This window comes from Mandrillus leucophaeus, unplaced genomic scaffold, assembly GCF_000951045.1.
Source record: "Mandrillus leucophaeus isolate KB7577 unplaced genomic scaffold, Mleu.le_1.0 Scaffold568, whole genome shotgun sequence".
Taxonomy (NCBI): Eukaryota; Metazoa; Chordata; class Mammalia; order Primates; family Cercopithecidae; genus Mandrillus; species Mandrillus leucophaeus.
The window spans coordinates 852259-868782 of NW_012106119.1; the positions used below are offsets into that span (position 1 = coordinate 852259).

The 16524-nt window shown below is 40.6% G+C and overlaps 1 protein-coding gene across 2 annotated transcripts in view; it reads left to right on the forward strand.

Annotated features, from left to right (window-relative positions):
• The window catches only part of RIMKLB (ribosomal modification protein rimK-like family member B), a 92109-nt gene that overhangs the window by 28262 nt on the left and 47323 nt on the right, over positions 1 to 16524 (forward strand). The window contains exon 2 of one of the 2 annotated variants that reach the window (XM_011998335.1): positions 1612 to 1842. In XM_011998335.1, coding sequence (XP_011853725.1) covers positions 1668 to 1842 — 175 coding nt within the window. In that variant the 5' untranslated portion in view covers positions 1612 to 1667. Of the gene's footprint in view, positions 1 to 1601; positions 1843 to 16524 lie in introns of those variants that run through there. The other variant, XM_011998334.1, reaches the window with a different exon arrangement.

The following is a 16524-nucleotide window of genomic DNA, read 5'->3' on the forward strand; positions in this document are numbered from 1 at the left end:
GATCACCTGAGGTCAGGAGTTCAAGACCAGCCTGGCCAACATAGTGAAACCCCATCTCTACTAAAAAAAAAATAAGAAATTAGCTGAGTGTGGTGGCACATGCTACTTGGGAGGCTGAGACAGGAGAATCACTTGAACCCGGGAAGCAGAGGTTCCAGCAAGTCAAGATCACACCATTGCCCTCTAGCCTGGGTGACAAAAGTGAAACTCCATCTCAAAGTAAATAAATAAGTAAAAATAAAAAGTTGTTAAATATTCAGAACTGCTAACCCTAGAGCATCCGATGTTAAGTTAGCATGGTTCCTTCCTAGTATGTGTGTAAGCTGAGTTACTACCATAATCCGGTTTAGATACCCTGCTTGTTTAACAGAGACTTAGGCCTTTGAGGCAGTGGATTGTGGGGTAGTAGGTTAGTTAAGAGAGAGGTAGGTGGTCAAGTGTGGCAGACATGGCATTTTGAGGTACTTGGGAATGTGTGCTGTTGGCTCTGGTGGTGCCTCTGCCCAGCAATGCTCTGCTTTCAAACCGTATGCACTGTGGAGCAGGCCCTTCTTGCTGGTACCTGGAGGGTGGATCATGTCCAGCTGCCACTATTCAGGAAGCTGCTGGTCTGTACAGCCTTTCCTTCCTGCAGTCTTTGCCGGGGACCTTTCCTTTTGTGTTAGGTGTGCCGTATTATCTGGAATAATACTTGAATGATACTTGACATTTTGTTTTTTTTGTAAACTTTAAAAAAAATCTTTTTGTTGCTTGTTTTGAAACTTGTAACTTTTTTCTTCTCAGGAAGATGATTTTTAATGTTGCATTGTTCATGATACAAACTCGAAGCAACACTATCTGGAAAAATGTCCTTTTTTGCATTTTGGTAAACAAGCTGCGTTTATTTTTAAAAATTCTATTTATAGAAAGAATAAAAACATTGAGTAAGAGCATGCTGTCCTCTGGCTGAAATAAGTGAAATGTAGTGAATGGACCTGGACATTTATTTTGGTTATTGAGAGCCCTTTTTGCTCATTCTCCAAGTATTTATTTTGACTAAAGCTACTGTGTAAATGACTTCGTCATTGAAGCTTACCTAGTAAGATAAGTGCTACTACCTGTTTTTTTTTCTACATACCTATAACAAAACCAAGGAAGAAAATTGAATATAAAGTTAACCACAGATACAAAAATATACTTAAGTGGGGTTTCTAGTGATGGGAAAGATGGAGATGTATTGATGATTGGAATTTCATTTCATATCAAGAACAGAATGTTGGGGGAGGAGATAAAACAAAAAGTCAGTGTTCAGATTAAAGTATATTTCTAGACAATATGTAATATTGGGAAGGGTGTTTAAAGTTTCTGCTAAGTGACCAGCTATAGTTATTAAGTTGCAGTGCCAGTTTCCCCAAGGAAAAATGGAGAAATTGTATTTCTGAAGAGGTGGTCAGTTTCCGTATTACTAGTGTATAATTTTAGTTTGAATGAAAGGGAAACAAATAATATCTCTACACTTGTTTTTTCCTGTTTATATAATTAGCATATAATCTCAGCATTTATTTGTATGAAATCCAGAAATCAAGTAGATTTCTTGATTTACCTTTTATGTATATTTTCTCTTCCATCTAGGTAGACATTACATCCAAGAGGAAATAATCCAGGCAAGCAAGCACAAGCTAATCAAGATGTGTAGTTCTGTGGCTGCCAAGTTGTGGTTTTTGACAGATCGTCGCATCAGGGAAGACTATCCTCAAAAAGAGATTTTACGAGCGCTGAAGGCCAAATGTTGTGAGGAGGACCTGGACTTTAGGGCTGTGGTGATGGATGAGGTGGTGCTGACAATCGAGCAAGGAAACCTGGGTAGGTCTATACTAAGTGATCTTTTAGATTTTTACCTAGAATATGATGAGTCTGCATGTTTTAGGAATAATTAGGACAGAGGAATTCGTAGCCTTGTCATGACTAAGTGTTTTTTAATTATAAGGTCTAATATATTTTATGGACGTAATATAAACAATATTTATTAACTTTATTAGGAAACAGTTGTGAGGGAAATTAAAGATGACCTTCAAAACAGATAAACAATAAAACAAAGTAGACACATGCCTGTAGTTCCAGAGGCTAAGGTGGGAGGATCACTTGAACCCACAAGTTCAAGTCCAGCCTGGGCAACATTGAAGACACAGTCTCTGAAAAATAAAAATAAAAATGATTCTCAAGTTCCTTTCACTTTTACTGTCTTCTAGTTTTAAAATACTTTGTTTATAAGGTGCTCCTAAGGAAATTTGTATCTTTGGAGGTTCTTTCATTAATACTTGATTAATAAATCCATGTGATTCCTTTTTATAAAACACTTTATACACGTAATATAAACTAATACGGTTTTTCTTACAGGTGAGTGTCTTAATGATTTAACTCAATTGGTGATAAATATTTCTAGTATTTTTAGTATTTCGTATTTGTTTTAGTACTATAGGGGAAGATATCCTGGAAAAGTATAGAAATTCTTTAGTACTGATTTTCAGGAAACTCTTAAATTTTTGCTTTTGAAAGTTTTATGGCTTACTGTAGCTAAATTGGTAGTTTCTGTCAGGGAGCGTTATATGGTGTCATATAAATGGACTTTTTGACTGACTTTCAGAAAATGCTTCATAATTTAACGATAGTATAAATACATTTTAGATCACTTTCTTCCTTTGTGACTAGAATTACACTGAAGCCCCATGATTTAATTTCCTAATCGATGAAATGGAGAAAGACAGTTATTGTGAGAATTAAGGCTATGCAAAGTACAATAAAATCTTACCTTTATCTGCCCTGGTAGGATAATTTCATTCATAGGCTAACAGATCTAGAATCTTGTCTAAATTAAAAATGTTACCATAGGTTGAGTATCACACTAAGTATAATCTGTTAGCAAACATCACTTTTATTTTCAGTCCTCTTGTAACATTTATTTCATCCACAGTACTTTTGATCAGTTATTGTTGCCAAAAATGTTTCTTTGTTGTTTCGCTCAAGTGGATAAGTACTCTTGTTCTTTTTTTTTTTTTTTTTTTTTTGAGACGGGGTCTTACTTTGTCACCCAGGCTGGAGTGCAATGGCGTGATCTCAGCTCACTGCAACCTCTGCCTCCCAGGTTCAAGCAAATTCTCCTGCCTCAGCCTTCTGAGTAGCTGGGATTGCAGATGTGTACCACCATGCCTGACTAATTTTTGTATTTTTAGTAGAGACCGGTTTCACCTTGTTGGCCAGGCTGGTCTCGAACTCTGAACTCAAGTGATCCACCTGCCTCGGCCTCCAAAAGTGCTGAGATTACTGGCATGAGGTACCATGCCCACCTACTCTTGTTCTCTTGAATGTACTGCCTTTATCAGGATGATGCTCACTATTTTATTTTCAGTGTAATTCTCTTTTCAGTATATATTGCCTGGGTCCAATACCTAGTTATTTACATTCAGGAAATCTGGGATGAGAGTCTATTTCATTATTTCATGAAGTTTTGTTTTTTTTTTTTTTTTTTTTGAGACAGAGTCTCACTCTGTCACCCAGGCTGGAGTGCAATGGCGTGATCTCAGCTCACTGCAACCTCTGCCTCCCAGGTTCAAGCAAATTCTCCTGCCTCAGCCCTGTCTCTTATACACATCTAGATGTGTATAAGAGACAGACTGTAACCTCCACCTCCTGGGTTCAAGCAATTCTCCTGCCTCAGCCTCCCGAGTAGCTGGGACTACAGGCGCCCGCCACCTCGCCCGGTTAGTTTTTTGTATTTTTTTAGTAGAGACGGGGTTTCACTGGGTTAGCCAGGATGGTCTCGATCTCCTGACCTCGTGATCCGCCCGTCTCGGCCTCCCAAAGTGCTGGGATTACAGGCTTGAGCCACCGCGCCCGGCCTTCATTAAGTATTATTTCAGCATTTACTATGTGCTGGGTAGTGATATGGTATACAAAATAAAATATAGTCTCCTCATGTATTCTAAAGGATAAGGTCAATATTAGTCAAACAATCGCACAAATAAATGTAAAGTTATAACTTTGGTAACATATGAATGAAAAGTATGAATATCACTTTGCACCCCTCTTACATCTGTGACCAAGATCCTTGATCAAATCAAGGTAAATCTCTAAAACTCAATATTTGTGACATACTTGTTCAACTTACACAGATTTTTCAGTATAAGTGTATGTAGTTATTATTGAAATTGGAGTCAGAAACTCAGACACTTTATTGTATTGGGAGCCATGTTCTTGAAGTCTGCATGAGAAGAGACATGCCAGTGTAAAACGTTAGTTCACTCAACACTGCTCCTACAAGGCTTCTGGTGGTTGGAAAACCAAAGGCTACAGCCATAGATCCTTGTGAAATGTAGTGGCTGCTAAGTAATAACACAAAACGTGGGAGGTAGAAATGGGCATCTCTATTTTTTAAAAGTGTGTAGGTTGAAAAGGTTCTGGGGTTGAAAACCATTGCTCTTGATATTTTTCCCAGTTACATAGTGAACATTTTCACTTTATTCTCAGGTGGCATTTCTGTGTCATTCTATCACAGTGGAACTTACTTTTTTCCATCAAAACTATCTTGTTATTTCAGCTTCTCTGTCTGTGTTTGTAATATCACCTTTCTCCCGTTGACCTAGTCTTATTGTTAACATGTCTTTTTTTTTTTTTTAATCCTCAAGAGCCAGTATGCTACAAAATTTTGTTGCTTTTTCCTTCTAAGCCATAAATGTTCTATCTTCTCACTATCCTGGGTCAGGCTATCATAGCTTCAATTTTTTTTTTTTTAAAGACTAAAAGTGAAGTTTTAATTAATAGGTAAAAGAAAGAGAAAGGAGATCAGCTCTTCTGTGAGAGAGAGGGGCACCTGAGTGGGGCTTCCCATGGCTCCAAATTTTAATGACTTTAGTTAGCCCTCTAGCTTTTTCTTTCTTTCTTTTTTTTTTTTTTGAGATGGGGTCTCGCTCTGTCACCCAGGTTGGAGTACAGTGGTGTGATCTTGGCTCACTGCAGCCTCAACTTCCCAGGCTCAAGCAATCTTCCCACCTCAGTAGCTCTTTCTTTTTCAAAACTGTCTTTTCCTCTCTAGCATTTTTACATCTTCATTAAACACAACTTTTATCATCCTAATATTCTTTTAAAAATCTTCAGAAACTTACTTTTCCCCTGTAGTGTTAAATCTAATTTAAAATTTTTGATACTTTTTGTTGATGCACCTCCTATATATTCAGGCATTTCTAGAAGGGTTTTTTCGTTGTTGTTGTTTTTAACATTTTTCATGTATTATTTAACTCTCATATCTTACGAGGGAGGTGATATTACCATTATGCAGATGAGGAAACAGGCTCTTTCACAGAATTAAGTGGAGAGACTTAAACAAATTGGGATAAGGGAAGTGTTCTAAAATTGTGGCTATTTTGCATGATACAGTGAAAATACTAAAAACCACATTTCTATACTTTAAATGGATGAATTTTACAATATGTGAATTATATGTCAAGAAAGCTGTTTAAAAAATGTTATACACATCATTTACACATTACACGTCATTTATACGTTATCTGTGCAGTGTTTTCACAGTCAAAGAGAGACTATAGTTATAAATGAGTAGAAGACATAGAAGTTCTTTTGCTTTTCCTTTTTTTTTCTCCTCATTGCCTCTCCCTTTGTGTCAGTGTATGTAAAACTGCTCTCTTGAACTTCTCTTACAAATCTGTTGTAGCTCCAATATTAGTCTTTTCTATTAACGGTATCCTCTTCCTAGCCTAAGCTTGAAGAAATCATAGAGTCAGCTTTCTTCTTCATTCTCCCTTACTTCCAGATATAATGTTGTAAAAGACTTGTCTGTTTTGTTTATAATGTATCTGACATAATGTCTGTTCTTACTACTGCTAATGAAATCAAAGTTGCCTGAACTATTATAGTAACCTCTGAATTTGTTTCCACTTTAAACTCATCTTCTAATGTACTGTAGTCAAATTAATCTTTCAGAATTACAGTGCTAGTTATATTTGCCTTTCCCAAGTCCGCTTTATCGTTTTATTGCCTAATCCTCCAAGTTTTGTTGTTGTTGTTGAGTATCTTCATCGGTTAAAAACTTTTGAAACATTCACCCCAATATATGCCTATTTTAAAATAATGAATATTGTACTATGCTATTGCCTGTTGTAGGACTGTCCTTGGGCTAGCAGAATTGTATTTTCCCTGTTCATCTCTTTTACTGACAGTGTGGCCTTGGATTTTCAGCCTCTGTGCCTCAAATTAAAACCATCCCCCGGCAGCAAGTGTGCTGATTTTTCACAACTATCCCACTGTGGTCAAACTGTGCCAGCTAATCTGGTTGCATTTCCACCTCTGTGGAAACGGAATCAGACCTAGGTAAAAAAAGGCCATAGATTTCCATTGTTCATACCCAGAGTTCTAGCAGTTTTTTGTTGTTGTTGTTTTAAATGTGTCTCAATTTGTCTGTCTTTGGTTAGTTACCAGAGCTCTGAAATAGAATTGATAAAAATATTTCCAGTTTTGTACTTGTTCTTTGGGGTGAAGGTTTGTTGACCTCTTTTTAAAAATATAGCTTCGGCCGGGCACAGTGGCTCACTCCTGTAATCCCAGTGGCTCACGCCTGTAATCCCAGCACTTTGGGAGGCCGACGCTGGCAGATCACAAGGTCAGGAGATTGAGGCCATTCCTGGCCAACATGGTGAAACCCATCTCTACCAAAAATACAAAAATTAGCTGGGCCTGGTGGCGTGCGCCTGTAGTCCCAGCTACTCCGGAAGCTGAGTCAGGATAATCGATTGAACCCGGGAGGTGGAGGTTGCAGTGAGCCGACATAGCGCCATTACACTCCAGTCTGGCAACAAAACGAGACTCTGTCTCAAAAAAAAATACACACACACACACACACACACAGATATTTTTAGTAGAGACAGGGTTTTGCCATGTTGGCCAGGCTGGTCTCAAACTCCTGACCTCAGATGATCCACCCGCCTTGGCCTCTCAAGTGCTGGGATTACAGGTGTGAGCCACCACCCCCGGCCTATGAATGTTCTTAATGGCATCTAGAATGATGAATGTCTTTCAGAAGTTTTTCAGCTTACTTGCCAAGATCCTTTAGAGGAATCACTGTGGCAGCTATAGCCTTATGAAATGTATTTCTTAAATTATAACATTTGAAAGTAGAAAGTACTCCTGTTTGTCAGCTGTCTCACCAAGTTAAAAAAAAAAATTACTCCTTGATCCATGGGCTGCAGAATCCATGTTGTGTTAACAACTATGAAAACAATGTTAATCTTTTTGTACATCTTCATCAGAGCGCTTTCGTGACCAGGGGCATCATCAGTGAGTAGTCATATTTTGAAAGGAATCTTTTTTTTCTGAGTAGTAGGTCTAAAGATATTTAGTAAACCGTACTGCAAACAGATGTGCTCTCATTCAGGTTTTGCTGTTCCACTTAGCATAGGCAGAGTCCATGTAGCATAACTTTTAAGAACCCTAGAATTTTTGGAATGCTAAATGAGCATTGGTTTAAACTTAAAGTCACCAGCTGCCTTAGCCCCTAACAACAGAATTAGCCTGTCCCTTGAAACTTTAAAGCCAGTTATGGACTTCTCTGTAGCTGCTATCAAAGTCCTAGAGGGCATCTTCTTCCAACAAAAGGCTGTTTTGTCTACATTGAAAATCTGGTGTTTAGTGCAGCCACCTTCATCAATTATCTTAGCTAGATCTTCTGGATAACTTGCTGAAGCTTTCACATAAGCACCTGCTGCTTTACCTTGCACTTTGCACTGTTACGGAGATGGCTTCTTTTCCTAAAACCCATGAACCAACCTCTGTTAGATTCAAACTTTTCTTCACCTCCCTCAGCCTTCACAGAATTGGAGAGAGTTAGGGTCTTATTCTAGATAAGGCTTTGGCTTAAGGGAATGTTGTGGCTGGTTGGATCTTTTATCCAGACCACTAAAAGTTTCTCCATATCACCAATAAGGTTACTTTGCTTTCTTATCATTCATGTGTTCACTGGAGTAGCACTTTTAATTTCCTTCAAGAACTTTTCCTTTGCATATACAACTTGTCTAACTTTGGCACAAGAGGCCTAGTTTCTGGCCTGTCTCACCTTTCAAAATACCTTCTTCACTAAGCTTAATCTTTCAATTTAAGTGAGAGATGTGTGACTCTTTTGCCCTTGAACACTTAGAGCCACTGTAGGGTTATTAACTGGCCTAATTTCAATATTGTTGTCACAGGGAATAAGGAGGCCCAAGGAGAGGGAGAGAGATAGAGAAGCCAGTTGGTGGAGCAGTCAGACATACACATTTATTCAACGCCATCTATGTGGTCGCAGTTAGTGTCGCCCATTTATAATAGTAACATCAAAGATCACTGTAACATATAATTAAAATGGAGGTTCGAAATATTGTGAAAATTATCAAAATGTGACACAAAGACACAAAGTGAGCACATGCTGTTGCAAAAATGACACTGATTGATTTGCTTGACACAGGGTTGCCACAAATCTTCATTTGTAAAAAACACAATACCTGCAAAAGGCAGTAAGTTGAAGCACAATAAAATGAGGCATGCTTGTATATTTAATCTAATTGGAGTTTGCTGGGCCTCATGGATCTAGATGTTTATTTCTCTCTAGATTAGGGAACTTAAAAAAAAAACAAAACTGTTGTCCCTTTGTCTTCCTCTATTCCTTCTGGAATATCCATAATGCGTATTACGGTTCACTTGACATTGGCCTATAATTCTCATAGGCTTTCTTTGGTTTCCCCCCCCCCCCCCCCGCCCCCCCGCTTTTTTTTTTGAGACAGAGTCTCTCTCTGTCTTTCAGACTGGAGTGCAGTGGTACGATCATGGCTCACTTCAGCCTCAACCTCCTGGGCTCAAGCAATCTTTCCACCTCAGCCTGCCAAGTAGCTGGGACTACAGGCACGCACCACCGTGCCTGGCTAGTTTTATTTTGCTTTGTTTTGTTTTGTTTTGTTTTGTTTTTGTGGAGTTGGGGTTTTGCCATGTTGCCCTGGCTGGGCTTAAGCAATCTGCCTACCTCAGCTCCCCAGAATGCTAGGTTTGTAAAAGCGTGAGCCACTACACCTGGCCATTCTTCAATCTTTTTCATTCTTTTTTGTTTCTGTTTCACTGACGTGGTAATTTCAGTTGATCAGTTTTCAAGTTTGCTTCCTAGGGAAGATTTTCAATTCAGTCATTTGTTTTCTCTAGCTGTAAAGTTCGTTGATTTTTTAAGAAATGATTCTCTTTGTTGAACGTCTCATTTGGTTCATTTATTTTTTTCTTCCTGATCTTGTTTGTGTATTTGTATTCTCTTATAGCTCACTGAATTTCTTTAATAAGATTATTTTTAATTCTTCATCAAGTACTTGGTAGATCTCCATTTCTTTAGGATCATTTACTTTTGCAGTATGTTGTTATTTGATGGTGTCCTTTTTTCTGATTTTTTTCCCCCGATCCTGAGGCCAAGTGTTGGTGTTTGTGTATTTGTTGATGTGCACACTTATTCCAGTCCAGTGGCTTTAGCAGAGAAAGCTTTCCAGTAGTCAGCTCATGCAGAGATTTCTGTATGGTGTGGTCTCTGAGTGGTTTGGACTGCAGCACTGGGCCTGGAGTCTAGCTTCATAAGTGCTTCACTCAGACCCTGAGCCTGAGTCTGCAGGTACGGGCCAGGTGTTGGGAGAGGCTTGGTACCTGTGTCTGCAGGTGCTGACCTGACACTGGGATAGGGCTGGAGGTTAGATCTGCAGGTCCTGGCCTAGAAACTAAGTCCTCAGTTACCAGCCTGGGGTATGGTGCTGTGGGGGACTGCCTGTCACTGGGTTTTATTGATATAGAGCTGGTGTTGGGATCTAAGGCACATCTGTTACTTGCCTCATTCTCCTGCTTAGGGTTAGTGGAGGGGAGATGTAGGTAATGTGACACCATCCTTCTTACCCTCTTTAATGCATTTGTCTTATTTCTGTGCTACACCCAGGTACTATAATTTCTCAGTTGATTCTTTAGCTCTGATAAATGTATTTTTGTTCCCTGGTAGTTGTTTAAACTGTTGTTTCTGTGAGATGACAAGCACTGGACCATCTTATTTCACCAGCTTGCTAACATCCAGAATATTACTTGTTACACAGACGTCAGACATCCCAGGTCCCGATGGAGGCAGGCTTCTTATTGAGGTGAAGACTTTTCTGAAAACCCCATATGCAGACTGTCTGCTAGTTACAATTTTCTCCCCTAGGAGAGCAAAGGATGTTCTACTTTCTTTTTTTTTTTTTGAGATGGAGTCTTGCTCTGTCGCCCAGGCTGGAGTGCAGTGGTGCGATCTCGGCTCACTGCAACCTCCACCTCCCAGGTTCCGGCAGTTCTCCTGACTCAGCCTCCTGGGTAGCTGGGATTACAGGTGCATGCCACCACGCCTGGCTAATTTTTGTGTTTTTAGTAGAGACGAGGTTTTGCCATGGTGGCCAGGCTAGTCTCACCTGAGGTCAGGATGCTGTACTTTGAAGTCATCCTAGAGTTGCATCTGCCCAAAGTCTGCAGCTAGCCCCTTTGCATATGTTCTGAGCCTGCGGGGCACACGAGCCCTGGCAGAGGCCACAAGGGGGCAGGTGGGAGCCAAGGGGAGCCCTGCTGTAGAGTGGCTGCTGGGTAGGGCTTTAGCGCCATATAAAGCTGGTTTAAATATCTCTGTGTAGGTATGTGTGAGCATAAATTTTCAACTCCTTTTGGTACACACCAAGTAGCACAGTTTTTTCCTGGACCATATGGTAAGAGTATGTTTACTTTTGTAAGAAACTGCCACACTGTCTTCCAAGGTGGTTGTACTGTTTTGGTTCGTTTGTTTTTTGAGACAGGGTCTCACTGTGTCACCCAGGCTGGAGTGCAGTGGTGCGATCTTGGCTTACTGCAACCTCCGCCTCCCAGGTTCAAGCAAGTCTTCCGTCTCAGCCTCCCGAGTAGCTGGGACTACAGGCATGTGCCATCTTGCCCAGCTAATTTTTATATTTTTAGTAGACAGGATTTCATCATGTTGGCCTTGTTGGTATTGAACTCTTGACCTCAAGTGATCTGCCTGCCTGAGCATCCCATAGTGCTGGGATAACGGGGCATGAGCCACTGCGCCCAGCCCAGGTTGTGTAGTGTTTTGCATTCCCACCAGCAATGAATGAGAGTTCCTGTTGTTCCACATCCTCTCCGTTGTTTCATGTTGTCAGTATTCTGAATTTTGGCCAGTAAGATGTAATGGTATCTCTCACTGTTAAAATTTGCAGTTCCCTGAAGACATGACATAAAGCACTTTTTTGTATACTTGTTTGCCATCTGTATATCTTCTTTGGTATGGTGTCCAGGTCTTCTGCTCATTTTTAAATTGGATGGTTTATTTTCTTGTTGTTGAATTCTAAGAGCCCTTTGTATGTTTTACATAACAATCTTTTGTCAGTTATGTTATTTGCACATATTTCCTCCCAGACTATAGCTTGTCTGAAAATAATACAGCTATTTTTCTACACTTTCTTTTGGTTAGTACTAGCATGGTATATCTTTATCCATTTGCTTTTTTATTTTTAATTTTTAAACTTTTAATTCTTTTATTTTTTACCCACAGGAGTTTACTGGGCCATTTTATGCTTTTTTTCATTTTATTTACTGTTAAAATACATGTTTTTCTATATTTACAGTAAATTTTCTTATAGATGACACGTAGTTGGGTCTTGTTTTTTGATCCACTCTGACGATCTCTGTATTTTAATTGGAATATTTATTGACATTTACAGTGCGGTTGATATAGTTGAATTAACATATCATGTTTGTTACTGTTTTCTCTTTGTTGCCCTTGTTTTTCTTATTTTTGTCTTCCATTATTTTTTTTGCCTTTTGTCATTTTAATTGAGTGTTTTAATTCTGTTTTCCCTCCTTTCTTAGCATTTCATTTATGTAGCTTTTTAAAGTGGTTACCCTAGGTTTGCAATATACATTTACAACTAATCTAAGTCCACTTTTAAATACCCTCCTCATGGGTAGTGCAAAATATTGCTAATTCCTCCCACCAGTCCCAGAGATCATTGCTGTTATTCATTTCCTTTAAGTGTTAAATGTAACTGTATTGTGTGCCTGCATGCACACGCACACACACACAGTGATTATACATGCAGTCAAATAAAGTTGGCACTTTGGGTTTTGTTGTTGTTTTTGAGAGACAGAGTCTCGCTCTGTTGCCCAGGCTGGAGTGCAGTGACACGATCTTGGCTCACTGCAACCTCTGCCTCCCAGGTTTATGCAATTCTCCTGCCTCAGCTTCCCAAGTAGCTGGGACTACAGGCATGTGCCACCACACCCAGCTAATTTTTGTATTTTTTTTAGTAGAGACAGTGTTTCACTATATGTAGATCAGGCTGATCTTGAACTCAATCTCAGGTGATCCGCCCGCCTCGGCCTCCCAGAGTGCTGGGATTACAGGTGTGAGCCACCTCACCCAGCCAAAGTTGGCAGTTTGTATCCATGGGTTTTGCATCTGTGAATTTCACATTCACAGATTCAACCAAATGCAGATCAAAAATCTAGTATTTTTGGCCGGACATATTGGCTCATGCCAGCACTTTGGCAGGCTGAGGCGGGCAGATCACTTGAGATCAGGAGTTCAAGACCAGCTGGCCAATATAGTGAAACCCTGTCTCTACTAAAAATATAAAAATTAGCCAGGCATAGTGGCAGGCGCCTGTAGTCCCAGCTACTCAGGAGACTGAGGCAGGAGAACTACTTGAACCGCAGGGGTGGAGGTTGCAGTGAGCCAAAACCATGCCACTGCATTCCAGTCTGGGCAACAGAGTGAGACATTGTCTCAAAAAAAAAAAAATCTAGTATTTGTGAACACATGATGAAATATATTTGTCTATCAATACATGTATACATTCATGGAATGCAAAACCCACAGTTAGGGCCAACTCTCAGTATCCATGGTTTCTGCATTGCCAACTAGGGGAACTTGAGCTGCTTGTGTGCATTTTGGTATCCGTGGGGGATCCTGGAACTAGTTCTTTCTTAGAATTCCCATATCCTTATATTATCCATCAGTTTTTGCTTGTTGTCTACTATTTTGTGGAAGTCCTTAGCCTACGAATCACAGTCTTTTAAAATCCTACCACTCCGCTACATCTGTCTCTGGTTAGTTTAGTTTTTGACTCTGGTTTAGTTTCTTCAGACTGTGTTTTTGCCTTTTCAGATAACTTGTATTTTTTGGTTGAAAGGTGGGAATTGTGTAAAAGAAACTGGAGTAAAGACGCCTTTAGTGGTATAGTGGGAATGTTGGGGGAGGTGAAGTATCCTATGATTAGGTCTCTGCCTTTTGGTGAGCCTCTGCTACTGGACTACAAACATAACTAGTGTATGCCAATTATTTTTGTTTCCCTTTAGGTGGAACATAATGTCCAGAGGGGGCTGGAGTTTTGTATTTTTCTCCCCCTAGGTAGGTTAGATTCTAATAAAATCCCAGCAAGTTAGTAGCTTAGTCTTCTAAGCTTACCAGAAACTGGAAGGTCCTACTTAGGCTTTTTTAATTTTTTGAGACGGAGTCTCACTGTGTTTCCCAGGTTAGAGTGCAGTGGCATGATTTTGGCTCACTGCAACCTCCACATCCCAGGCTCAAGCAGTTTCCCACCTCAGTCTCCCTAGTAGTGTGCCACCATGCTCTGCTAATTGTGTGTGCGTGTGTGTGTGTGTATGTTTGTTTTTTAAGAGATGGAGTTTGCCATTTTGCCCAGGCTGGTCTTGAACTTTTAGGCTCAAATGTTCCACTTGCCTCTGAAGCAGAATATTTCCCTGACCACTTCGCAGATGGGAACTGGAGTGCCTGGGCTCCAGCACGGGTGAACTCCACTCACTGCTCCACCCCTCATGGGAGGGGGAGCACAGGTAAGTGGGTGCAGGAGTCAGGGCAAGTGCTTTTGGGTGCCAGCAAGAGCAAACTTATACTGGCCCCACCGCAGTGTGTAGGGGAGGGTACCACAACCTCTGAAGCCCCAAAGGAAGTGTTACAGTGCCCTTTTAGCTTTGCCATCCACAGATGACTTAAGTGTTAACAGGTCAGTGGAGGGTCAGCGTGACAGCCTTTTGCACCCACGCTTGTGGCACCCAGGGTCTTGTCCGGTGTCCAGGAGCAATGAGGTCGCATAAATGAATCGAAGGTGGTAAATGTGGGGTATTTTGTTGCAGATGAAAGCGGCTCTCAGCGGGAAGCTGAGAGGGGATGGAGCGGGAAGGTAATCTTCCCCTGTAGTCCAGCTGTCCCTTTGAAGTCAGGCTGCTTCTCTCTGATGTCTAACCATAGTCTCCGATGTCCAGCTGCTTCTCTTTATGCTGGCTGAGCCTGGGGTTTTTATGGACACAAGATGGAGGGTGGGGAGGGGCAGGCCATGGGTGGTTTTGGAAAAGGCAGCAGTTGAGCAGGAAAACAGGGATGTAAATTCTTTCTTTGGGCCATGGTACCAGGCTTTTTTTGGCTTGAAGGTCGGGCCCTCACCAGGGACCTGCCCTCTTTTGCCCAGAATTTCCCTGCCTCCTGTCGCTATGACCTCAGCCTCCTAAAGTACTAGAATTACAGACATAAGCCACCATGCCTGTCCATTTTATGTGTTTGCTACATTTTGTTTATCCATTTTGCATTCCCATCAAGAGTGTACAAGTGTTTGAATTTTCCACATCTTTGTCAACTTATGTTTTATAATAGCCATCCTAATGGGTAGAAGTGTTATCCTATTGTGGTTTTGATTTGTGTTTCCCTAGTGATTAGTGATTTTTAGCATCTTTTCATGGACCTATTGGCTATTTGTATATCTTTGGAGAAATATGTGTATTCAAGTCCTTGGGATAATACTGACACAAGAGTTTAAGAAATTGTCAGGCCTTTTCTGAGCATGTGTTTTGACTGGCCTTGGCTGCTTTTGTTCTTTGTGTGTGTGTGTTACTGGGTCTCTCACTCTGTCACCCAGGCTAGAGTACAGTGTTGCAGGCATGCATCACCACATCTGGCTAATTATTTTATTTTGTTTTTCAGTAGAAACAGGTCTTACTGTCTTGCCCAAGCTGCTTTTGAATTCCTGGGCTTAGGCAGTCCTCTTGCCTCAACCTCCCAAAGTGCTGGGATTACAGGCATGAGCCACAGTGCCCAGCCACCTTGGCTGCTTTTAGATGTCTTAATTTCCCAAATAGTCTCATTCTAGCTTGGTCTCAGGGCCTGAGATGGTCCGTTACATGTCTCCAGCTATAACAGCTTGCCCCAGGCATTTGCTGGACTGTAGCTGGCTTGCAGCTTTTCCAACCTGAGAACCTAGTTAAGTGAAACAGAGACTAGCCGTTAAACAGATCCGAATATTGCTAATGAGATCTGCCCTACACCCTCCCATTTGAGGTAGGGAATTGGGCTGCCTAAAGTCTTCTAGATCAAGACAACTCTGCATTGTGGAAAGGGTAGGGCAAGGGTGAATAAAGTACCATCTTTTCTACCATTTTCAATGCAGCTCTTTCTTTTTTTAAATTTTCTTGGAGACGGGGTCTTGCTCTATCGCCCAGGCTGGAGTGTAGTGGCGTGATCTTGGCCCACTGCAACCTCCTCCTCCCAGGTTCCAGAGATTCTCCTGTCTCAGCCTCCTAAGTAGCTGGGATTACAGGCATGTGCCTTCACGCCTGGCTAATTTTTATATTTTTAGTAGAGATGGGGTTTCACCACGTTGGCCAGGCTGGTCTCGAACTCCTGACCTCAGGTGATCCACCCACCTCGTCCTCCCAAAGTGCTGGGATTACAGGCATGAGCCACTGCGCTGGGCCTCCTTTCACTGTTTTTCAGAGGTTCTGTAAGATTATTTTAGCCAGTTCCTTTTTTTTGTTTGTTTGTTTTTTAATGTTAGGCAAGGAGGGGATGATGAGGGCTTGGAATTTCCTATTCCACCACTTTGCTGACATCCTTTAGTGGTTCTTTAAGCTCTGGTCAGCAATTGGTAATCTTTGCTGTGTGTCCGGAAATGTCTTTTTATTTGCTTTATTCTTCAATGACAGTTTAGTTGGGTTTAAAACTGTGGAGAGTCAGTTACTTTGTACTCCAGTATTTTGAAGATGTTGTTTTTATTTCGGCATCTGATATATGTAGAATAGTCCTGTCATTTATAGTTAATCTGATATTCCTCTTGGATACCTGTGGATTTTTTTTTTTTTTCTTTTGCAGTATCTCAAGTGAGGATATATGTTTTTTTATCCTTTTGAGGATTTGAACATACTTATTTTAAAGTCATTTTAGATTGCTTTATCATGTTTGTTTCATCAGGATAGAATTCATCTCTTGATTTCTAAGTTTATTGCCTGTTTTTCTTACTTTTTTCATGTGCCTTAACATTTTACTTTGCAGGCTTAGAGTGTGAAGTACTCTCCTTCCTCTTCCCCTGCCCAAGTTTGTTTCTTGCCGGCTAGTAACTTTGGTTGCTTCTGCTTGGTGTCTTGAGTCTCTTGAACTAGAACTAGAACTTTTTTTTTTTTTTTTTTTTT